The sequence below is a fragment of the Gambusia affinis genome, linkage group LG22, assembly GCF_019740435.1.
Source record: "Gambusia affinis linkage group LG22, SWU_Gaff_1.0, whole genome shotgun sequence".
Classification (NCBI taxonomy): Eukaryota; Metazoa; Chordata; class Actinopteri; order Cyprinodontiformes; family Poeciliidae; genus Gambusia; species Gambusia affinis.
In genome coordinates, this window is record NC_057889.1 from 18,137,579 (window position 1) to 18,162,017 (window position 24,439).

Here is a 24,439-nt window from a genome sequence, read left to right on the forward strand (position 1 = left end):
GGGCGCAGACGTGCAGTGCTACTCAACATGTTATTGGTTGCTGTTTGCAAAGTGCTGCACCTTTAAGAGCAGAGCTGACGAAGACCATGGATGTTAGCTTCTGTGGTAATGCTAAAAAGGCTTCTTCTTTGTGTATTAATGCATCTTAAGGTATATTTAATGTTTGAACTAATAAAATAAGTAGTTATATGAGTTTTTGAGGAGGTGGGGTTTATACGGAAGCGGATTAGGGCCACCGAAGAAAAGAAAAAAATAGAATTCTGACTTTCAGAATTCTGACTTTCAGAATTCTGACTTTCAGAATTCTGACTTTAATCTGACATTAAAGTCAGAATTCTGACTTTAATCTGACATTAAAGTCAGAATTCTGACTTTCAGACTTCTGACTTTCTAAGATTAAAGTCAGAATATAAACCCCACCGTATAAACCCCACCTCCTCAAAAACTTGCATAATGTAGCTTGCGACAAGTTTCCTGGTAAAATGCACAATCTGATTTGGTTCTACTTTGACTATAATGTCAACCCCGATTAAAAAAAAATTTAAAAAAAGCCATTTACAACAAGCTAAATATGCTGGAAATGTCCAGTGTCTCATCAAATGTGTGTGAGAGATTAAAATTCTGAGCTAATCAAAGTGTGACAGGGAGAGATTAGGAGATTTCTCCCATCAGAGAATATAACTTTAATAAACAACTGCAGAAATCTGAAGGAATTTCCTGGTAAAGGCCAGGGGCAGATGCCAGACGTGGCTTCCCGTCATCGTCATGCTCTCGGGGTGGTCTCAATAGTATATTATTATTATTATATAAATATTATTTTGAGAAGCATTACAACATGTTTTGAATTCATAAACACTACCTGGGAGTCTTGCATTAATTTGTATCAAGAGGAAAAGACCGTCAAGAATTATTTTGTATAGATCATTCAGAATTTGAGCTAATAAGTTGTCAGACATTGACCTTTTGAAAAGCAAAGAGCAGAAAAGAACTATCCAGAATATTAAATACTGTTAAAATCAAAATCTTAAACTGCAGTACAACACATACCTACATAAATGCAGTAGTTCAGTTAAGCATCACTGCTCTGAATCTCCATCATACACGCACTCCAACTTTTTGATTTGGGGTTTTAGTTCAATTAGGGACCTTCCATCTTGTCCAGAATTGCATTAAATATCGTTTTGCTTGGATCAAGCCACCCCTGACATCTGGGATGTGTGTTTCCTTACCCAGAATTTTACTATGAAAGCAAAAGGATCAAAGCCGGTTCTCTTTGAGTCGTCTCTTATATACTTCAAAATGCCCGTGTCCAGCTCTTGATTAGAAAGGAGCAATTTTTGTGTGGAGGAAGAAAAAAAAAATCCAAGAGTGGCTAACGGGAAGACCAGTGAAAAAGATCTCCTAACACACACAAAGTGAGATTCGTTCTTACGTTTGTGGAAGTCAGTCGTGTGAGAAACTATTTCTCCTATTTTTGCGGGTTTTTTTGGTCACGCTTAAATGTTTCCGATCATCAAACAAATTCCATAAATCAGACAAAATTGATCTGATCTCATAATGGATGAGAAGAAAAAGATGATGTACAAATCAATAAGTCTCAGTATGAAAATGTAGCTAGCAATCTCTTGTTAAATTATGAATTAACACCAATTAACCACATATTTTGGTTTGATTTCGCCAGACACACCCAAACCTGTTGAAACGAGAAATCACCTGATGTGCATTCACACCAGCCCAGATCAGTTTGCTTTGCTCAAACTTTAGTTCGTTTGTCTAAAAAAGCAAATTTGTTTGGGGAAATGTGGACACATAATTGAACTGTGATGCGGACCTAAAAAGCGAACTCTGTTCCGCCTAAATCTTGGTTCGGTTTAATTTAACTCTGGCGCAGTTCGAATACATATCTGAATGCCAAGCGGACCGGTGATCGCTCCAAAAGCAGTAAGCAAATTACAGCGCCAAGCATCCTGGGCAAATACGACAAAAACAAATGCAAGAGTGTAGCTAGTGAAAGAAATGGCTCTTGCTCTTTTGCAAAAGACAAAAAAAGTAATACTACAACCGCTAAAATTGGATGCAACTCCATCTTTGTTTACATTTTCTGAAGAAGGAAGTTGTGCTCAGTGTCTTCTTTAGAGGTTTTCACATTGTTTCCTTCAGTGGTTCTTGGTGCAGCGCCACCATAGGTGAGGAGGTGAACAGCTTTTTCAATTAGTGTGGATCGTTCGATGTGGTGCAGTGTGAAATCGAACTGCACCAGCTGTAACAAGAGCTGCAATTCTGGTCCCCAGTTGAACCGAGTCTGTCAGACTTTTACTTGTAGCAACTTTTAGTAGGCTAAAAAAAGAATATGAAAGGTTGGAAGACATCCTCCAACTATTTGTGAAAACTGATGGACCACTGACTTCACAGGAAATCCTGAAGGAAAAAGCCAATGGTCTGGAACACAAGGAGGTCTACCTCAGAATAGCTTTAAAAAAAAGATGATTTAATGATAGTCTAGATTTAAATCCAATTGAAAGTGGGACACACTGTATGGTACAACCAGGGGTTATGTATATGTTCCTGTAGCAACATATTTTCCATCTACTCAGGTTATCTTTGTCTGATATTAAAATGTGAAGATCAGAAACATTTAAGTGTGGCTAAAAAAAGCACTTAAATGCTTCCTTATATTGTAAGACACTCATAAGGAAGCAGAAACACATTCCTTTTTCTTGCCCCCTCATCCACTTTTCACCCTCTGGTCCAGGGACCTGCATGTTTTGGATATGAGGCATCAGTGATATTAAATTAAGACTATTTCCTCATTTTACAACCCCAACCCTGTCCTCGTGTCTTTGTAAGAGTCCAATTAAAGCACTGGTCTGCAACTAGTGAGTCTTACCACACGGGTGTTTGTGTTGGGAGTCCGATTTCCTCCGAGAGAAGAACCGATCCCAGCACGGCTTGACCAAGATAAACACACCCCTCCGCTGGTCTATTACTCTAATTAGATTTAAGGGATTTGGGGAGATGTGTCTGAAGTTGCTTCACGTTTAAGGAGGACACCTTCGTATCTCATCGTTTCCAATTAGAATCAACAACACGCGGTAAGTCAGTGACACCTTCATCTGTCATGTTTCGCCCGTCTGATGAGAGGAAAGTAAACAGGAATGTGGAGTGATGAGGCTTGAGAAAATATTATGGCACGCAGGACAGAAATGTGCAGCATGTCTTTTTCTCCTGTGAAATTCTGTGCTCTCTTTCGTCCAGCGACCTACACAGAAACATGTTTTTGACCAGGATGGACGGCCGGGCTTTTGTAGGAACCATCAGTGGCCCAACACTTCTGTAAGTAACCAGCCAGCTTCAGAAAGTCAACCATTTGTATTAAACCTGTCGCAATAAGCTACTTATCTCTTAATCGTGTGATGAATTAAAATCCATCCATCCATTTTCTGTTCACCCTTTGTCCCTAATGGGGTCGGGAGGGGTGCTGGTGTCTATCTCCAGCTAACGTTCCGGGTCAGAGGCGGGATTCACCCTGGACAGGTCGCCAGTCTGTCGCAGATGAATTAAAATGAGCTCAATAATTTCCATTGAGATGGTTCATATTTAATGAAGGGCAGTTTTGCTCAAAGAAACATCCCAACCCATTTTACTTACAGCTTCGGTTGTGTGTGGCTTTTAGTTCAGTTTTATTTATTGTGTTTTATCTTGGATATTTAAAATGTCTTCCAGTTCAAGTGTGAAGCATTATTTACAAAATTAAAGCTTAGCTGTCTTTTAGAGATTTGTACTTGTATTATTGTCCCATTAACATTACTTGAAAATATTCTCAAAACAGCAACATGACAAACAAAAAACACATTGAACAAGTACAAATAAGTATGGCATTTAAAAAAAATGTACAGCACGTGTATTTCTGCATTAAAACAAAGGTAGACATTTTACAAAATTATTTGCGCAAACTACAATAGGAAAGCTATTTGGAATAATAAAACGGCAAATAACAGCAGAGTCATAAAGGTTTGTTGAGTTTTTTTGGGAACAGTAATGGTTGTAAAGTAAGACACCTTCTTTGAGGAAAAATCTGGGGTTACGCTCTCTTACTTTGACCTGATTTGTAAATTAAACCTGAAGATCTTTGTGTGACAAATATCCTTACATTTTATGCCAAGTTTTGAAGAAAACTCCTTAGAAAACATCGCATTACTTTTTGCTTTGCTTTGTTTATGCAACATTTGGTTTTGTCTTACTCGTACGTGTTTTTAGAAATTAAAAAGTTCCCATATCTTTTTTTTACTCTCAAATGTGGCAAACGAATAAAACGCTAACTAATACCCCTGGTCTGGTAATTATTCACACTGGGTCAAGTTCCTGTGAAAACTCATCAAAGTCCTTCTTCGTACTACGCAGGCTAGATGAGCGATGCCTGCAGGACGGGATAAAGTAAAAGATCTTTCCCCCACAGCTGTGATGGTGTGACTGGGAAATCCGATACACATTGTGTGCAAACGTGATGAAGAAAGTTCAGCCGGAAGTTGCTGTTATTTTCTGCTCTCCTTTCTTACTGATGCATCCTCGATGACACAACCGTTTAGCCTTATCTGGTTCGGTAAACAGATTTGCGTGCAGGTCGTTTACCTCTGTTCCGTGGAGGAACATGTCCCTTCATGAGGTCATGAGTTAAACATCTGGAAATGACAAAATCAGACCTACACTAGAATCTGCGCTGCCTCACACAACGAGCCCCGTGGGAGGAAAGGAGAGCATAGGACGGAGAAGTGTGTGGAAATGGGACAGCAAAAAAATAGGACACATTCTTCGAAAATATGCAGAGCTGTTTCTTTATTTTATCAAATTAATCATTAAGTTGAGTTAAGATGTGTTAAGGAAACTAAAAAAAAAATGCAATAGAGAGCTTGGAGTCTTGGAGGATGTCGATGCCGTTGCCAATCCCCTGAATGTCTCTGTCCTTAGCGACGTTGGCCTGACTTTGGCATGGTGGCTTAATAAATACCAAATGTAATTACTGAAAGATGAAGGACTGAGGAGTTAATTTGAGGAAACAGATGGAGACTATTGTCTGGGCTGTCACTGAGCCCTCTGGACTCACCATGACCAACCCCTCCTCATCACCCCGCATGGTGATGGGTCTAGACCGCCACTGCCGTGACTTGGAGTGTTTTCACACCTGACAGTCCGGTAGACTCGGTTCGATTGGGGACCAAAATTACATTTTTATCTGGTGCAGTTTATCTTGTAACTTCACTGTGTCAAACGATCCAAACTCTTTGAAGAAGCCGTTCCCCCTGTCGACTGTGGCGGCGCTGCACCAATAACCACTGAAGGAAACAATCGGAAAACTCCTTGAAGACATTGACCGCAACTTCCTTATTCACAAAATGTTAACAAAAATGGAGTGGCATCATCTTTTAGCGGTTGTAGGGTTTTTCTTTTCGCTTTAATAAGAAAACCAAAGAGCCTTTTCGCCCACTAGCGCTAGACTTGAGTGTTTGTTTTGGTCGTATTTACCCAGAATGCCCTGTGCTATAATTCACTTCCTGTTTTTGTAGCAGTCTCCGGTCTGCTAGGCGTTCACACATGCATTCAAACATCACCAAAGTTCACTTCAACCAAACCAAGACGGACCAGAGTTCTTTTTTTTTGGTTCAGAGTTCGATTGCACATTCACATCTCCCCAAACTAATTAGTTTGAAAATAGCAATTCTTATATATAATTCATACATAGACAGATTAACTACAACTTCTAAAAGTTCTTTTTTTGTCTGTAGAGTATACTGAAGAAAGAAGAATTTGTTTTAGCAACTTTTGTGTTTGTGTGCTTCTAAACTGCTTCTTATGATACTTACTGTCTTTTTTTGACAGAATGGACAATCTTTGCCCTACCCAACATAAAACTGAGTTGTTCCTGTTGGTAATTTTCACTAAAAGGTGCCAACTTTAATACGCAAATAGATAAATTACACTCTTTAAATTAATTTATGTTGCAATAAAACCTTGTAAAAAATCAGCTTCTCCATAAAATCTTTTTTAAAATGTGCACCAAACCAAAAGTTACGTGTGAACAAAGATATGGATCATAACAGACTGTTATGGTTCTGGACCAAACTTGGCAGACTTTTATTGTGTAGTTTTCCCTTAAAAGCCTTGAATTAGTTCCCTATTGAGCTTCTTGATACTGTTAAGAACCACTGATAACAGGATCCCTCCACACTGTTTTTTTGCACCGTCGTGCAAAAGAAACTGTAAACAATCGGTTGCTCTTGACGTAAGAAAACCACCATTGATTGGTTACCTCGAGTCGTGTCACGACCCGAGTCGGCCATGTGAAATTGAACACAGCGCTATGTGTTGTTTTAATTTGTCAGTTGCGCAACACATCACATCTTCTACCTCAAACCACTACTAGTTCTCCGGGCATCCTGTGTAGTCACTTTCCGTCTGTTGCTTTCAGAGACGTCTCCCAGACAAGAATCACATCGCTGCCCTCCACAGGCATGGGCTCCCTGCGGAAACTGAAGGCGCGCGACACCTGGTCCCTCAAGAAGCTGCCGCCCATCAAGGCCTTCAAGCACCTCACCACGGCTGATCTCACCTACCCGAGCCACTGCTGCGGTTTCAAAAACCTCAAAAAGAAACGAGGGTGAAGTTTTTTTTCCTTTTTTTTCTTAAAATCAGCTCTGTTAACGGAGGCTGAAACGTGAGGGAAGTGGGGGTTTCAGAAGTGTTTGCATGCAGCGTAGGTTTGGATGATCTCCCACGGCGAGTGGGAGGCTGCCGCACTTGTAAAGTGTGGATCTTGGCAGGGATTGAATCAACTCTCTGATGCCTTTACCTATAGCTCCTCACAGCGCTCCCATAATTAGTGTCACTCTCTGGTGTTATTGGAGGAAAAAGTAGTTGAGTCACATAATGATTCCAAAAACAGAAGTCCTCCGTCTTCATCTGTATATGTAAACGGGTTAATAGCCCACTTACCGCCCAGCAGGGCAAATGGCTAGCTGCATGAAAAAACACATCCACTGAGATCAACAGAGAGCAACACATAACCAGGAAGTAGAAGGGAAATATAAACATCTGAAACGTGTGGCATGCCTTTTTATTAAGCTCCCTATACTTGGATTCCCCAATATGAAATTTAGCACAACTTAGACATTTATAATTTAACTTCAGAATAAATCCAGATTTGCCTTCCTACACAATTTTGCTCAATTCTCATCTTCCTTCATTGCACTGTCTGTGATTTCTCCCATTGAGTTCAATTTTTCTAGTCGGATTTCAGCTAGGCCAATCGGAGAAGAGAATGATGACATCGGTTTTCTATATCATTTCAGAATTGTAGTCTATCTGTAGTTTTAGCAGTCGAAGCCGTTAAGTCCATGTTGATCACGCTTCCAAATATTTAACAATTAAAGTCGGAACAAGAGGAATGTTCAAGACATTATTGCTGAAAAGCGTTCATCGGCTCAGCACTACTCTCTTCACGGTGGAGGATGGTTGTTTATTATGCATGTAATTTCCAGTAAGCTTCATAACCCCTGTAGCATTACATGCACAACAGCCAAACATTAGTGATTGGATAAATTAAGATTCAGTTTAAAACTTCAACAGAGTCCACACCTCCAGGAATCAATCATTTTTCAATGAGGGTTCAGATCCTCTGGATGAAGCAAAGCATAGAACTATGGGCTATAAGAAATTTGTTTTACAGTTTGCCACAGCAGACTGTGTGGAGGACACAGGAAATGCAAAGGAGGTCCAATGAAATGAGAGCAAATTTGAACTTTTTCAACACTCCACACCACCTTCGACTCCATGAGAAAACATGGTGGTGGCGACATCATTCTGTGTTGAGGGGAAGGTTGGAGTTACAATGGGATGGTTTTAGTCACCTCATATTCATGGGTAAATTTGCTTTACTTGTGTGGGTGTATCACAAAAACGTTGATGCAGATTATGGCTTCAAGTGTGTGGTTGAAACACAAGAAAATGTGGAAACATTTAAGATTTCTGGGTTACATGGAACATTATTTACTGAGCCCAGTCTTATTGAATTCTCTGTTTGTTTCACAGATTTTTGGAGTACATCATCTGTAACCTAACCGCTTTCTATGACCACTACCACAAGCGCTCTGTGGGACCCCTTGACACGCCAACACTTCAAGTAGATGGAGCGGTGGAAACGCTTCCGGAGCATGAGCAGAGAAACGGAGGTCACGAAGAGCTGCAGGAGGACTGGAGAAAAGGAGACTTCCACGGCAACCTTTACTACCATGCCTACTTTGGAGGCCAGCAAGACGAGGAAGTTGGCTTCGGAGAGACCCTCAAGAACCCCCAAGAGGACAACAGTCAAGACTTTGACAGTCGTTATGATTATGTGGTGTGCGAGGAAGGAGGGGAAGTGGAGTGTGCACCGGTGCCTGATGAGTTCAATCCCTGTGAGGACATTATGGGCTTCAGCTTCCTTCGGGTGTCCGTGTGGTTTGTGAGCTTGCTGGCTGTTTTGGGGAATGTGGTGGTGCTCCTGGTGCTGCTCACCAGCCACTACAAGCTCTCGGTCTCTCGCTTCCTCATGTGCCACCTGGCCTTCGCCGATCTTTGCATGGGGATTTACCTGCTGCTCATCGCCTCTGTGGACCTCTACACCCGCTCTGAGTACTTCAACCACGCCATCGACTGGCAGACAGGCCCCGGTTGCGGACTCGCCGGGTTCTTCACAGTCTTCGCCAGCGAGCTGTCCGTTTACACCCTGACAGTGATTACTCTAGAAAGGTGGTACGCCATCACCTTCGCCATGCGGCTGGACCGCAAACTCCGTCTGCATCACGCAGCGGCCGTAATGGTGGCTGGCTGGGTCCTCTGCCTCCTTCTTGCTCTACTGCCACTGGTTGGCGTGAGCAGTTACCAGAAGGTCAGCATCTGCCTCCCAATGGACACTCAGTCCACCGCAGCTCAGGTCTATGTCTTGCTGGTGTTGGTCCTAAACATTCTGGCTTTTTTTGTCATCTGTGCCTGCTACTTTAAGATCTACTGTACAGTCCACAACCCGCAGTACCACTCTGGATCCAAGGACACCAACATTGCCAAGCGCATGGCTATCCTCATCTTCACTGACTTCTTATGCATGGCTCCCATTTCCTTCTACGCCATGTCGGCTGCTCTGAACCAACCTCTCATCACCGTTTCCAACTCCAAGATCTTATTGGTGCTCTTTTACCCGCTCAACTCCTGTGCCAATCCATTCTTGTATGCCATATTCACAAAGGCCTTCAGAGGGGACATATTCATTCTCCTCAGCAAGGTAGGACTGTGTCAGCAGCAGGCACAGCTGTTTAGAGGCCAGACCGTCTCATCAAAAGGCAGTGGGAATTCTCTGGTGCGGAGGGAAAAGGTTAGGAAAGGCGGAAGCCTTGGGCAAGAAGAAGTACCCATCAACCTGAAGAGCCTTTCCAGACAAACCTATCACCCAGGAATCAAACCTGACGATAACCAAGACCTGGACACGTGAGCTGACCATCAGCTTCAGGAAGAAAAGCCAAGAAAGGTTCATTTTGATGAAGCCTTGAAATAATTCTGGACAGATCTGTTAAAGTATTAAACAGAGAGCTCCGTAAACTGTGTTGGCTTTATTTTTCAGACCCTGTTTATGGAATTTCAATCACTATGAATTTAATTAATGCAATCCAAGTTGTAGTCCCCTGTATTTTAATAGTAGTTGTAGAACACCCCTGAAAGTATTTACTAAGTAAAATAGAAAAGCATAGACAAAAGTTTCTCTCTTCTATATTTAGCATAGGTTAGACATTACAAATATATCACATTAATTTGAGCTATTTGAAATCCATTATTTGAACGTATATCATCTTCAACTGCATGCTGGCTCAGTGCCGATCAACTATGGAAACTTCACACATACACCACTGATTTAAAGTATGGAAAAATAGTTTCATTTACCATTACTCACAACTCTGTAGATTATGAAAAACAATACAACAGCGACAGAAAAATATATGGATTTTGTCCATATTTTACCATATGCTTCTTCTGGGAAATTGAGTCTGTACTTTAGTTTGATGTTTTATAGCAGATACAAGTATTTACAGTATGCATAAGTCTTTGGATACCTGTTTTAGTGGCGTGTGTGGATAATAAAGTACTTATTCACTTCTGTTCTTTATAGTATTGAATTTTATGGAATGTGATCCCATATGGTATCTTTTTGTTTGCTGATTCTGCTTAAGACAGTTCAATGATACAGTTAAGTCAAAAACTATTCATACCCCTGGCAGAGTTAGGCTTAAAGTAATTTATTTTTAATTTTAAGTTTAACAGCATGTTTCTATGGGCTGGAAGTAATACAGATGCTTTGGTGTGGCCAAATCGGAGTCTTGACTTGAATCTGCAGAGGATGAAGATCAGGCCAAGGAGGCTTTCTAACTTTAAAGAGATAAGTGAAAATAGAACAAAATCAAGCGAGAGATATAAGGTAAAAACCTAAAAAAAACAACAGTGTTATGAAAAGCAACAACAAAGGAGAGACCGTGGAAGTGTGCCTGATGGGAGGGACACCTTTGTCCAAGAGCACACATAAAAGCAACCACATCCCCAACGCCCATTGTGTGTGTGAAGCACAAAACCAGCACAGTGTACCTTACCCACACAAATGCTGGCCACATGCACGTTATGCACAAAACAGAAACCACAATGTTGCACCTCACACCTGATGGTCAGTTTCTGAGAGTGTATGCACATTTCTGGAATTAACTGTAGCTGTTGACTTTTAGGGAAAATTGTAAGGGTTTGGTGGGAGTCGTCTTTCATTCCCCCAGCGGCCTTGTTCAATATACCAGTAACTCTAACAAGAAAGCAAACTCTCTCCATGCTTGACAGTTGATAGAGACTTCTTAAATTTGACTCCAAATGTCAGTCTTGTTTCATTCGGCCATTAAACCTTTTACCAGAAATGATTTGGCCTGGTCTTGTGGGCTGCTGAGAATGTAATTCAAGTTTCAAGATTTTAGTTATGGAGCAGAGGATTCTTTCTAGGGCTACACCCTCTCAGCCCATGTTGATGGCAAGTTAACTTCATTGTGGACGGGGACACTGGTGGCACAATAGCGTTGCTGGATCCCTGATTGTTCCTGGGCAAGAAAAGCAATTTCTCTTCATCAGATGTTGAGAGTTTGGGAGAAATGGTTGTCCAACTGGACAATGATTCAGATGCACATTCAAGCTGGTTTTGGAAAGTCAGTGCATATTTGGCTTTTGAATGGCCTCCCTAAAGCTTTGACCACACAAAGAAATTTAAGCTGGGGTGGCTAAAAGTGCCACATTACTAAACCTAAATAATCATACAACTCAAAGGTTTAGTTTTAATAAAAAAAAAAAAAAATTAAAAAAAACAGGGGTCACATCAGCTCACAGCAATCAGTGCTTGAGTAAGACTGTACATTTTCTAACAAGCCGTCTATATTTTCCACATCTTTCTACATCTTCCAATCAGTCACTAAAAGCAGCCCAGCATTGATATGTGGATCTTTAGAGAGCTGAAGAGATGATGAGTCTGGCTGCTTTCATGAGGGCCTCTCTTCTAGTCCTGTGCTGCTACAGCTCACAGTTCAGTCACAGAAGATTGAAATCAAAGTCAGTGTAAACGTTGGCGAAACACAAAGCAACTGGAAGGTGTTTGAGACGGTGGCATGAACTTTAGAGTGTTTTTCTATTTGGGATTATGTGTAATTTCACTCTGAAACATGGGTAGACTCGTAGTCTAATTATTGGACGGAATGAGACTCCATTTATTTGAAAATTCTTCCTCCTGCTGGTTCTCAGGATCCGCTGATCATTCCTTTCCCCTTATTACAAATAAACCAGTATCTGAATTGCTCCTCAAATAAGCAAGCCATGACCCAAGATGCACCTCACCAGCAACAGATTTGGTTTCTACACACAAAAATCTGAAGGGGAAAAAAAAAACATGGTTGTTTTAAGGAACTGGAGTAAGATTTAGCTCTTGAAATCCTTGCCTTGAGGTTGTCACTCCTTACGTTGCTTAGATGGTCATTGTGAAGCTCCTTTCTCTCCGAGAAAGCTCTTGAGTGACGAGTAAAGTGGAGAGAAGAGTTAAAACATCTATTGATTCGCAAGTGGTTTCCCGTCTACTACCTTACAAAAATATCCCACTCTAATTTTTACACATTAAAACCTTAAACTGAAATATTTTTATTGGGATTTTATGTGACAGACCAACACATACAGGGTTTGCAATATTTGTTTTGCAAACAAAAATCAGGGAAGTTTGCCGTTAATATGTATTTAACCCCCTTTACTCTGACTCCCCTAGATTAGATCTAATAAAACTTAGTTGAGTCCACTTATGTGTAATTTAATCTCAGTATAACCCAGCCGATCTGTGAAGTCTGCAGAAGTTTGTTAGAGAACAATTGCAAAAATGTATTGAATAAATTAATAAATGATCCTATAGGTTATCAGCAATCAGCAGATAGATCAAATATAGTTTCCAGGAATGTTTCATACATCCAAGGATTAAATTAATATTTCCATTTTATATTAATCACAAATTAGCTAGATCAATAATTTATTAATCATATGTTGCGCAACAAGCATTAAGTCATTCATTAAAAATTTACTCTTTTAGCATAAACTTTAAATAACCGCAGGTACCATAGGAGCTAACAATGCTACAAACTGTAGCATGTCAAAAAGGTCAATGACAGTTCAGCTGAATTGTTAAAGACCCCTAAAATATTAACCACCAATAATCAGTAGTCCTACTTTAGGACCTTAAATGGTTTTATACACGAACCTATCAAAAATTAGGGAGTTAAGTTCTGTGATCGCAGAACTTAACTCCCTAAGTTAAGTTCACTCTGAAACATGGGTAGACTCGTAGTCTAATTATTGGACCTGTGGTAATTTTACCACAGGTCCTAGTGGTAAAATTACCAACCCTGAACAAAAGGATCCAAAGGACCTGAATGGAAAGCAACTTACAGATGAACCTGGCAACTCAATATCACGTTTTCGTCGAATGTGCTCTTTGCACCTGCCGCGCTTACGTCACAACCGAATGCGCAAATGCGGCTCTCTTTTTTCCGCTTTGAGTTACCATGACAGCTAGAAAAGACAGTCGTATTTCAGATGCAAATAAAACAATACTATGCACTTTGTTGTCTTCCTAATATGATGGGTGTTGGTGTGAGATGAAAAAAATACAACGTCCAGCCGTCATAGAGCTCTAAATTGTTTCTTTATATAATTCTTTGGACATCTCTTTACAATCCACAGCCTCACAAACATTCCAGACAATAGGAGGGAGCCACCCCTCTAATTCCATACACCTGGCTTTTAAAACAGTGCCTGAACTAATTAAGGGGCGGATACAATTACATTACCAGGTAGGAAAGAAAAAAACCTTGGTGTTAAACAATATCCCCAAATAAATACACACAGAATTACAACCAACAATTTAACAAAACAAAAACAAGCTGGGCCCAAACAAAAAAACGAAACAAACAGCACAAAAAAACAACACCACCTGTTACAGAGGGATCAATCCCTCACAATGGGCTTTTAAGTTTTTATGGATTTCCAAGCGGCCCTGAATTAACAAGACTGTGGCTTGTAAATATTCGTCACTACCAGTTAAAGCTAACGCTGCACAGCAAAGTTAACAGCCCTCACTTCACTCCGGATCAGCTTCTTCAGCCTAAAGAAGAAGGTAAAGGATCCGTCCTGTTATTTCCATGGAATCACTTCTGTATTGAGCCTGAAAGAGAGAATGTACGGGAACGAGAGAGCAGACCAGAGCCAGAAAGCTGAGCATCTGATCTGCTTGTACTCACTGCTGTAAACACCGTCCTGCTTCACAAGAAGCACACAAAACAATAAAGCAAAATAACATTGAGACCTAAAAGAACACGGCCATATTTTTCTAAAAGCAACAGCTCTGAACCTGAACAGTTAGCTGAACTACACCTCTGACTCCAGAGCTGCTCTACTGTTAAGCTATGGGGTTGTTGTGCTTCAGAAGCAAAAAGCCTGAACCATAACCTCCACATTACTTGGTCTCTGACACTAACGACAATAAAGTCACGTAATATACTTGAACATAAGGTAAAAACATTGACCGTTAGAATGGATGAAAAATGTTTTGATACTTCAATAGCAGATTTTTATAAGAAAATATTGCCTACTAGTGTAAGCTAAAGCTAATGTTAGCCACAAAGTTTAAAGAAAGTAAAACTCACCTTCATATCTGTATAACGAGGCGTACATCTTAAAACCTTTCTCCAGCTAACTTGTTGGGGCTTCAGATCGATGTACATCATTAATTGTTACCTTGGACAAGCCCTGTAAATACCCAGTGTAAAGTGCCATTTTCAATAGATCGGAAACGATCGAACCGCTTTTCCCCGAGACGCGGAAGCTGACGTGCAAAGAGCCCATTTTGGGACGCGAAAGTGACAGATCCACTTCCATGCACAGCCAGCACTTGTACAGCGCCACCAGTGGCCGGAGGAATGCACAAGCTTGGCTGGTGAAGTTAGCTAGATGTCCGAAGTTACTGTTTCTTGTTTATGTGTTTTTTCCTTGTGTCAAGCTCTTGAGGGAGCACTGGTGGAACTTGTTTAAGATTTAACAGCAGATATTCTTTAAAAAATAAAAATAAGAAAAAATAAAAAAATGAATGCTGGTCATAGCATATTCTATAGACATGCAGTAAAACAGAAATAAATAAAAATAAGCCCTCTCCGTTACATCCTGTAATTTCCATACATATGGAAAGCATAGCTGAAATTCCACCGTGTTCCCTAACAGAGAAAAAATTGGGAAATATGTGACCTCCCCCCCTAAAAAAATCCAGAAACATAAACTTGAGAGCGACGTAAAGGATGGTTCTAATTGTTTGTCTGCTGATTTCTAAGAAGGACTGTTTTGGCTCTTAATAATTTTCTCAAGATTTGCTTAATGGAAAGCACAAAACTGAGGTAAGGAGCAAGAATGCAACACAAGATTTAAAGCTTTGAAGAGGCATCATCACATCCAGATATCTGATGTAGACCCCTGTAATTATAGACAGCTTCAAATGTAGCACAAAATGATTCTCCTTAAGCCCCCTGAAGCCTCTGCGTGTTAACTAGCAGCTTCGTTTGATTTCACTGGTCTACAAGAAAGGTTGGCAGTACCCTGAAGTTAAAAAATATAAAATAAAATTTAAACATCAACACATACTGCTACAGAAAGTTTAGACAACTTCAGGTCCACCTCAATATGTTAGAATAGCATCTAAAGATTACATTTTAGTCAAAAACTGAAACTTATTACTTACTGTCATACTGTTAGTGTATGACAACCGTGGGATGCTAATAGCTCAATTTTCAGGGAGCAGAGATGAAATTCCACTGCAACACAGTGTTGGCCACAACACAGTTAGTTGTGGCCAAGCACTACTAATCCACCTCATTTGCTATTGACACGTCTCTTTCAATCTTTGTCTGGTTGTATGGTCAGAAAGCCCTGCAGAGAGATGTTAGAGTTGGGAATGTGATCCTTTCCGATTATGATTGATGAAGGAGATGGGTTGAACCCTTCTCCCTCTGGAAAATACAAAGTTAAGCTAGCTCCAAAGATGAATTGAGATTTGTTCACATCTGACTAAAGCAAAATTTGTAAAACGCCTTTACCCCAAGTCTATAGATACAGATAATTCAGAAGGTCTAGGCATGAAAAGAAAAAATACAACCGGAATGGTCTTTGTCCGCTTTAATCCTTATTTCTAAAACGATGCAACAGTCAACAGTTCCTGAACAAACTCCACTGAATCCAACACCCACTGCTGATTAGCAGTGACTGTGGCCAAAGGTAAACATCTCCAGCAGCTCAGTCTTGAAGTGGTCAGGAGGAGCCACTTGATCAGAGGCAGCTGGGGAGCCATTACTTCTCCACTGGGTCTGTCCGAGGGTCAATACAGGGAAGTGAAGTGAGATGGATGTTTTATTTAGCTTCCAATCCATTTACAATCAACTCCCAGAGTAGATTCTGACTCGGCTGTAATCCCGAACACCACCACACCTTTCCTCCTGATTACGCTGAAGGAAAGTCATAGGGATTGAGATGGTTTAGGTGGGAGAAAGTTGTGAAGATGGTCAAGGAAGAGTTGGCTCAGAGAAAACAGTCAAAAGTCCAGCACCATGGCTAATTCAGACTCTGCTGCAAATTGTCCTTACAGTGTCAGTCTGTGACAGAAAGATGGAGAAACACAGATCCACATCTTTTGTTTCAAGCTGACTGGATTAACTCACCACGCCGTAGACGAGGCTGTACGCAAAACCCAAGAGGAAAGGCAAGTTAGCGCAGTTTCAGCTAGTTACACACTTCATTTTGCAATCCTTACTCTTGCTTTTTGAACTTTGCTGCCATCTACCACCAGTTATCTAAAGTTTCCCTAAAACAGCAGAATAGTTCACTTTTGCAAGAAGTGACCTAAAATGGTGAAACTCACTACCAGTCTGTCATTATTTACAGCCCCCCAAAAATTACAGACTCCCAAAAGCTTGAATTTATAAAACCACTCATAAAATTAGTTGTATATAATGTACATTTGTGTGATTCCAAAGAATTTTAAAGCAAATTTTAGAAAATCTGTGATGATAAAGTCACAAATTATTAAATAATAATAATAAAAAAAGCTTTTATTCTACAAGGTAAAATAAATGTTGTAGCAAGTCATGCAGGGGTCTTCAGGGTCATTGTGAATACCGTGGACAGGAAGGACCTCCAGTAGCAGTCAGTCTTCCAACTAATCTGAAAAGGCCTCTGACTGAAGACTGTTGGAGTATGACAGTTTTGTCACTGTCGTCACATTCCAGGGAGCAGACCCTATTCCAAAGTAACATGTCCTGGATGACACCATCAGGTGTTAGCAACCACTGCTAATCCACCTCATTTGCTTTTGCCGCTCCTCTTTAAAACTGCTGCCTGGCCACTGAAACATTACAAAGATGTGCTGCCACCGTGAGCGGCGCCATTCCTGGAATGAAATATGAAATGTTGAGAAACAAAGAACTCCAGGAGTGAGTCAAGAAACATTTTTATTTCAAACTGCTGTGACGGGGCACTAAAAACAAAAACTGCAGAAATACACACAGCCTCCCAGCCCCCCCACAAAGTTAAACTTACAGTGATAGAAAAATGTATGATTTTAAAAGTTCTGAGTATAATGAAAGCACGGGAGAACATATAGTGGATGAAATGATTTCCAACAACGTCATGTAGCTTTCAATCAACAAACAGGCGGAAAAAAAAATATATATATATATAAAAAAAATCAAGAATAAAAAGGAACACTTATGAGATAATAATAAGAGCACAGTTCGGTGCTGAAAAAATAGAACATTTCACAAACTTTTAGCAATAAATAGATAAGAGAACACCATCCTCCACGCTTATTCCTGTGGTGCGTTGACGTGACGGTGGGGGGGAGGGACAAAACTAATTTTCCTTCCAGGGAGGAGTGGCGCGCACATTCACACTGCTTCCAACGTCTGTACAATCAGTCACAGTGGCTCTCTTTCACTCACACACACACACATAGAACAGAAGACGCCAATATTGATTATTGGAACTGGCTGTGACCTCACAACACATCAATAAACTAACAGTGCAAATTTTTCTTTTTTTTTTTCTTTTTTTTAGACGGCTGCAAAAAATTAAAATAAGAGCGAAGACAATCCACTGAAATGGCAAACTTCCCATTTATACAAATCTTAAATGAATTGTTTTAGTTTGGTGTTTTTTTGGGGGGGCAGATGATGGAATGAAGCTCCAGAGAAGCAAGAAGTGGGGAAAAAATATCATTTGAATTCGAGAGATATTATTTAAAACTCTTTTAAGAATGTTATTTTACTTTCTTGTTCTTCATTAACTTAAAAAAACAAAACAACAACCCTAAAACAATAACAGATTAACTACAATAAAATACTCTGGAGCACCATTTTTTGACTAAACGTGATGAGAAACTATGACTCGACAACAACAAAAACAGAAGAAGAAGAATTAGAAAAAAAACAACACAGAAGCCAAAAGGTCAAAAGGTGACTGGGATTGTTCTAGAAGGCAGCGCATTCGACTGGTGGCACTAAGTTTGGACTTCCACGTAGACACGAGTCAACCCAGTCAACCGACTACAGTGCATTAGAAAGATTATTTTTCTCATCTATGGGCTTGTTGTGAACGACCTCGGTCCTCCTGCGGCCAGACGGGGGTCACCTCGCCCTGGTCCACTACACCCCTTTCATGTGAAATGCTTTTTTTTTTTTTGTGTGTGTGAATTTTGTCCAGAAAAAAGGGGCAGAGTCGCCCCCTGGAGGATGAAGACGGAACCAAAAAAAAAAAAGAAGAAAGAAAACTTTTCATTTCCAGCCTCTCCCTCCTTCCTCTGTTGGTTTCTCATCCCGCGAGGCCTAGATTGAGTGTCTCCACCCCCCAAACAAGGCTGACATCCAGGTTTTATTTTTTTACGGAACCTCCCCGTCCTTTGGGTTCTAGGAGTTCTCTCCAGTCACAGAGTATGGAAGGAAGGATGCTCGACTGTCTTGTTAAATGGACAGGAGGAGTTCCAGAGTTTTGTTTTTTGTTTTTTTGTTGTTTTTCTTTTTTCTGTTTTGACTTTCCTTTTTCCTTCTTCACCACTCGGCGTCTCCGGTGGCTTTGGAAAAGACGAAATCTCTGCCGTTGAGATTCATGATCCCGTCCTTCAGGTGGAATTTCCATTTGGTCTTACTTCTGTGAATCTGTAGGTGGGGGAGCGGGGTGAGGGGGACGGGGGAGAGGAAATGAGTCGGGGGGTGTAGAGAACAGATGGACAGCCAAATCGCTTCATCTCACGCACACAGACGGATCACACAGCTTCTCCTCACTATGATGGAATTACTAGTAGGGCTGCAACTAACGATTAATCGATTTCTAACTTTTAGTAACCGATTAATCAATTATTTTGACGATTAATTGTATGGAAATGGCACATTCGACAGATTCTTTGCTCAACCACTTATGTCTTTTTATACATCATAGGAAACGTATGAAAATATGAAAATAAACAAATCATTCAATCCCTGTTTTGCATTTTATTGCCTAAAATGCAACAGCACGGAATTATTAGAGTAAGTCTGAACCTTGAGAAGATTTGGCTAAAATACTTACAGACAAAGGTGTTTTCATCCGTTTGTGTAGCTTTGGCTTAATTACTGCTCTCAATATGTTGTTATTCTTTAGCAAACTGCATTTTTAATCCACTACTAAATTAGATCATCATTTCACCGACTGATTAATCACAATTAATCGCTTTAGTGTCTTACCTTATCGTACTGGCACACCACAACATTCTCTGTATCAAACAGCTCCTGATCTTCGTCTTCGCTGACATCGTCTTCGCTGTTCAAGGGCTCCTAAAGCGGAAACCCAAACCCATCAGCGTCAATTTTCTGTTTCTGGTCTCCATACCAACACAAGGCGGCCATGTTTGGAGTAACAGAACAGAGAGTAGAGTAGGAAGCCCACCTCTTCAACCTGTCCGTCTTCGCCACCGTCCTTGTCTTTCTCTTCCTCCTCGTCCTCGTCGTACTCCTCCTCTTCGTCCTCGTCCTCCTCAGAGGAGGTGTCCCCCGCCCCGTCCACCTGCAGCATCATGGGAGGCTGCTGCGCCTGAGGTTGCGGCTGGCTCTGCTGCTGCGCCTGCGGGGGGGCCTGCGGTGCAGCCGCGCCCTGGGCTTGCTGGACCTGAACTGCCGCCGCCGCCCCTCCTGCTGCAGCGGCCGCCGCCATCGCCGCCTGACCGGGCTGCTGCACCATGGTTGCCGCTTGCACCACCTGCTGGTGGAAAGGCATGTTACAAATGCATTAACAGAAACTCCCAGCTAGCCAGTGGAGAATCTCCCCTTTGGAGCGACGGAGCTCTGACCTGCGTGTTGCCTTGGACTTTGTTTCCTGAAGCTAAGACGATCTGCTGCGGCTGGATGATGACTCCGGTTTGTTGGGGCAGACCTCCCTGCAGGGGAGCCAGCACCTAGAAAACAAGAAAAAAAGAAAAAAGAAAAGTGAAGAACTTACCCAGCATGCCATCTTGTTGTCGCTTTCACATACAAAAAGACATCTTCTCCTAACCTGCTGTATAACGGGAGCCTGAACGCCGCCGGGCTGCATCGGCTGCTGCAGAACGATTGGCTGCTGGGACTGCTGGATGATGTACTGAGTGCCGTTGGGAGCACGCACCACCTGCAGGATCTGACCTGTATCAGCAAACACATAAAGTAAGAAAAAAAAACAAAAAACATCCTGACAAAGACCAGGACAAGCTGGAGCTAAAAAGCAACTGTTTAAAATGCAAATATTGGTGCAGATGCATGCTGAGTGCTTTACCTTGGCTGGTGATGATCTGTTGGTATGGGGTGACCCCTGTGGGTAAAGCTAGAGTCGCTGCGGTAGCTGCTGCGCTCTGGAGGAGGAAGGTGGGGGTGCACACAAAACAAAAAGATAAGGGATTTAAAAAGTAGGAAACAGGAAGGGAAAAACAATTAGCAAAACACAGTTTCACCCTTATTCTGCTGGCTGACGTGATAAACGCTCCATTTGTTTCACAGCATAGTCATGAATGAGTGTAAATACTGTCTGAGGGAAAAGAACAATATCTATTCAACAGGTAAGAGATAAGGTTTTCCTTTTTGTTATTATTATTAATAAGCAAGATAAAAGCTGATGAATCAGAGTGAACAAAAAAACAAAAACAACCACAACTTTAATACATGTAATAGGGCTGTTGCAATAAATCAATTAATCAGATGAGAAATTAAAACAAGCCTGATCATTTTCATTTGCACGATTGATTGTTTTTCTCGTGTCTCTCTTTCTGCCAAAGACTGGATGACAAAAGTTCCTCAGTCTTCTGAGACGACGCATCGTCCAGGATTCAGGTTTGACTTTGACTAGGCCATTCTTTGCTTGATTCTACAATGGCTTCGTGTTTAGGGTTGTCCAGGCGAAAGACGAGCACTTTATTATTTTAAAATCTGTCTGAGCTAAATCTCTGTTGATGTGTATTAATGTATGAATTGAATTTGGCAGAGAAGTAAAAAAAAAAAAAAAAAAAAAAAAAATTGGAAATAACCAGCGCTCCAAAAATGTGTAAATGTGGGCAAAGAAGAAAAAAAGTGAATGAGTACAAGCTGTAAGCGGCCAAAATGTTTTTGATTTTTTTCGCCCGCATTAGAACCTTTACATATCTTAGGAGCGCTGGTTATTTCCATTTTACATAAATAAAGCTTCCTTGCTACCATCATTTTTAAACAGCTGGCATGACGTGGGCAGATTTGTCGTCATCTAATCACCTTCTTCTGCATGTTTGTTCTGTTCCCCGTTGTTGCTTTGTTTGCCACCTAGCTTGTGGCAAACTGCCACCATCGTCAGATGTTTTACTAGTAAAAGCATTTGAAACACTTGCACCATTCCTATTGAGCAAGTTATAAAAGATGTATAAATATGAGATTAACTTAAAAAAAAAAAAAAAAAAGACAGCGTCTCACCATCCCCGTTGCACTCATGTGCTGAAGAATCTTCGGATCCTGAACAATGACTTGCTGTGGGGTTGCTGTAGGGGAAGAAGGAAGAAAAAAAAAGAAAAAAAAGCATGTTCAGCTCAACATCGTGGCCCCCAAGGCGACTATTATTAATATTATTATTACTACTACTACTCATAAATCAAAGATGCATTCATTTCCACTGCATCTCCATGAAGAATGTGTTTTAATGGTGGTGCTCTTTTCACTCCTGGGAGCCTACCTTGCTGCTGCTGTGGGGGCAGGATGACCTGCTGGGCCTGCGTTGGCTGCGTCACCTGCTGGACCTGCTGGACGTGCTGAACCTGCTGCTGCTGAGTGGCCTGCAGGGCCGCCTGCTCGTCCGTGTGGAAGCCCTCCACTGCTTTGGACTGCAGCAGCTTGTTCTCCCACAGCTGCAGCATTGAACGGGACGCTTTAGAGGACTAATTAGGGTGGAGGGGGCGTGCAACGTTGTTTCTGTAGTTTGGGTTTACCGTTTTCAGCTCCAGGAGAACCTGCTCATCCACTCCCTCATCCAGGAACAGCTCCCGCACCTCGTTGATCACATCTTCGATTACGCCCCTGTACAATTTAGGCTAGGAGGAGGCAAACAAAACATCTTATTTTAAAGAGGACACAAAAGAGGGCTTTATTGATGTGAAATAACATATTTTGTAAGATTAATAATAAGTAACTGGCAATTGGGAGAAAAAACAACTGAGGATGTGATGTTAAAAAATGCCTTTTAAACAGCCAGAATCAGACGCTCATGTTGCACTTAACATGCTATGAGTTAAAATACATTGTGTCCCAGCTCGGAAGCGTATGAACGTATAGCTGATGGATAATGGCAGCTGAGCTCCAGTGTAACCCCTAGCACTGAGCTACAGCGCTCACGACAACAAACACGGTTAAAATGTCCACGACGACACCGCGGGGCAGTCTGGGTCTGAGAGCGACCAGCCGCCGAGGCCGCTGCACCGCACTGCCCCGATGTCCGCAGTGGACACCTCGGTCTTCTCCTTCCTTCCCTCCCCACTCGGCCCCCGTCGGTTTCCTCCACTATTTAAAGCACAGTGTGGTGTTTATATGTAGAGCCAGTGACGTAGCGTCGTGTAGCACCGTCCCATCCCGGCCAGTCTATATTAGACGGCCAATATGGCGCTATAAAACCAAGCAGCGGAGAGGAGGAGGGCCAGAAGCGCGAGAGAGAAGAGCAGAACGGGGAGGCCATTTTACGGAGCAGCGCAAAGAGCCGCCTTCTTCTAAGCCTCGTGAGGAGATATCCTCCGTCTTTTACCTAAAATATTCGGTTTAAACAAAAACAATTTGACTTTGACGTTAGGGAGCAGGACTTATTTGGCGTTTTATGGATAAAATGTGTGGTTTAGGACGTCTTTTTAGCGCCCTCCGTCGTGGAAATGGTGGACAAAGATGAGGCAGCTGACTGATCGTCGAAGACTTTTCACAAAATGAGGCTTTAATGTTTGAAAATTAAGCATTTTTCAGCCAGAGTGGATGGTGACTGTGCTTTGGGTACATCTGCGTTTTACAAGTCTTTTAATATTAACCAGCTTAACGTTAAATTTCTTCTCATATCTCCAGCACCAACACAAAAAGACTAAGAAAAAACTGTAGCAAACAAATCTAACTTAATTTATAAAGCTTTAACCTAACAAAATAAACAGCTTTTAATCATAATCTGCATTTAAAACTGAATTCTTTAGTGTCTTTTGTTAAATTCTACCCCTGCAATGGCATCTTGTTTAACAACTCGAGTTTCGCAAAATGAAAAATAATGGCTGCTTGACTGAACGTTGATTCTGTAATTTTAATGGACTTAAACAGTGGTGAGTTGGTTACAGCACATTCATCTGACTGCGAGAAATAAACTTTACCCCCCATTCTTGCCCTCTCACTGACAGTCCTCGGAGATTGATCCTTACCACTTGGTTCGAGTTAGCCGAGCTCGCCATTATACGCGTAGTGTACAAACCACACGGAAATTGGCGAGAGACAGAGCCAAAAAATACGACAAAAAAAGACTTAAAACGGCTGTGAGCGGTACTTTTAAAAGAGCCGGTATCGCTTTTGTAAATAAAACACAGTTTTTGCGGTCTTATTTACAATCCCCAGGCTGCGACTCCCCAGCCGTCTTCCTCCCGTCGTTGTCCTGCTTTATATACTGAGCGATGGAGCTGCGAGTGCGCCGAACATAGGGCAGGGTCAAGTGTCGCATATCGCGAGACTACACGAGGGAAACGATGACTAATCGCCACGGCGACTGCTGGGAAATGTAGTTCACACATGAAAAGGGCGTAAATAACACAACTCAACTGTCGCATAAGCTTAGTAATGCTTTGTGATGTTAATTTATTTAATTAGGCCAACTGTAAATAATAAGACTTAATGTATGTCAGGAATTAATCACATTCTGCCAGGAAGTAGACATAGTTTACTTCATATATCTGATATATGAAGATATTTACTACTAATAATAAAACATATAATGCTAATAATCATTATATTTTTAATCCCATAAATAGTAATAATGGAAGAAAAATACTTTTCAGAAGAAATGTTATGTAAAATTTACTACAAAAACCTTTATGGTAAGAAATTAATAATGACACTGTCACATTCATTCCAGTTTGTAAAGTGTTTTATATGTCGTATTTTAAATTGAATTGAATTGAATCAACGTTCTTCTTTTGCAGCTCCCTCTGCAAATACTGGTTCAGATTAATTTCAAGATTAGTATAAACGTCAGCCAAAAGGAGCATGAATGAGTAAATTAAGATTAAGCATTTATTTTG

At 41.2% G+C, this 24,439-nt stretch overlaps 2 protein-coding genes across 8 annotated transcripts in view; one reads left to right on the top strand and one right to left on the bottom strand.

Annotated features, from left to right (window-relative positions):
- tshr (thyroid stimulating hormone receptor) overlaps positions 1-10,109 on the top strand; it is a 41,068-nt gene extending 30,959 nt beyond the window's left edge. For 4 of the 6 annotated variants that reach the window (XM_044106682.1, XM_044106683.1, XM_044106684.1 and 1 more), the window contains 3 exons: positions 3,256-3,333; positions 6,464-6,652; positions 8,083-10,107. In XM_044106682.1, coding sequence (XP_043962617.1) covers positions 3,256-3,333; positions 6,464-6,652; positions 8,083-9,517 — 1,702 coding nt within the window. In that variant the 3' untranslated portion in view covers positions 9,518-10,107. Of the gene's footprint in view, positions 1-3,255; positions 3,334-6,463; positions 6,653-8,082 lie in introns of all 6 variants that reach the window. The other 2 variants (XM_044106681.1, XM_044106680.1) reach the window with 2 other exon arrangements.
- Positions 10,110-17,505: 7,396 nt separating this feature from the next.
- gtf2a1 (general transcription factor IIA, 1) lies at positions 17,506-23,862 on the bottom strand. Of its 2 annotated transcripts, none has more exons than XM_044106687.1 (10): positions 23,570-23,862; positions 22,118-22,219; positions 21,865-22,036; positions 21,609-21,673; positions 20,449-20,524; positions 20,194-20,318; positions 19,991-20,095; positions 19,591-19,899; positions 19,389-19,478; positions 17,506-18,824 (listed from the first exon to the last, which is right to left on the bottom strand). In XM_044106687.1, exons 1-10 carry the CDS (start codon positions 23,597-23,599, stop codon positions 18,717-18,719), a joined length of 1,182 nt encoding a protein of 393 aa, XP_043962622.1. In that variant the 5' UTR covers positions 23,600-23,862; the 3' UTR covers positions 17,506-18,716. The 2 variants fall into 2 exon arrangements, with proteins under 2 accessions (XP_043962622.1, XP_043962621.1); XM_044106686.1 differs by having other exon boundaries at positions 23,522-23,811.
- Between the last annotated feature and the right edge of the window lie 577 nt (positions 23,863-24,439).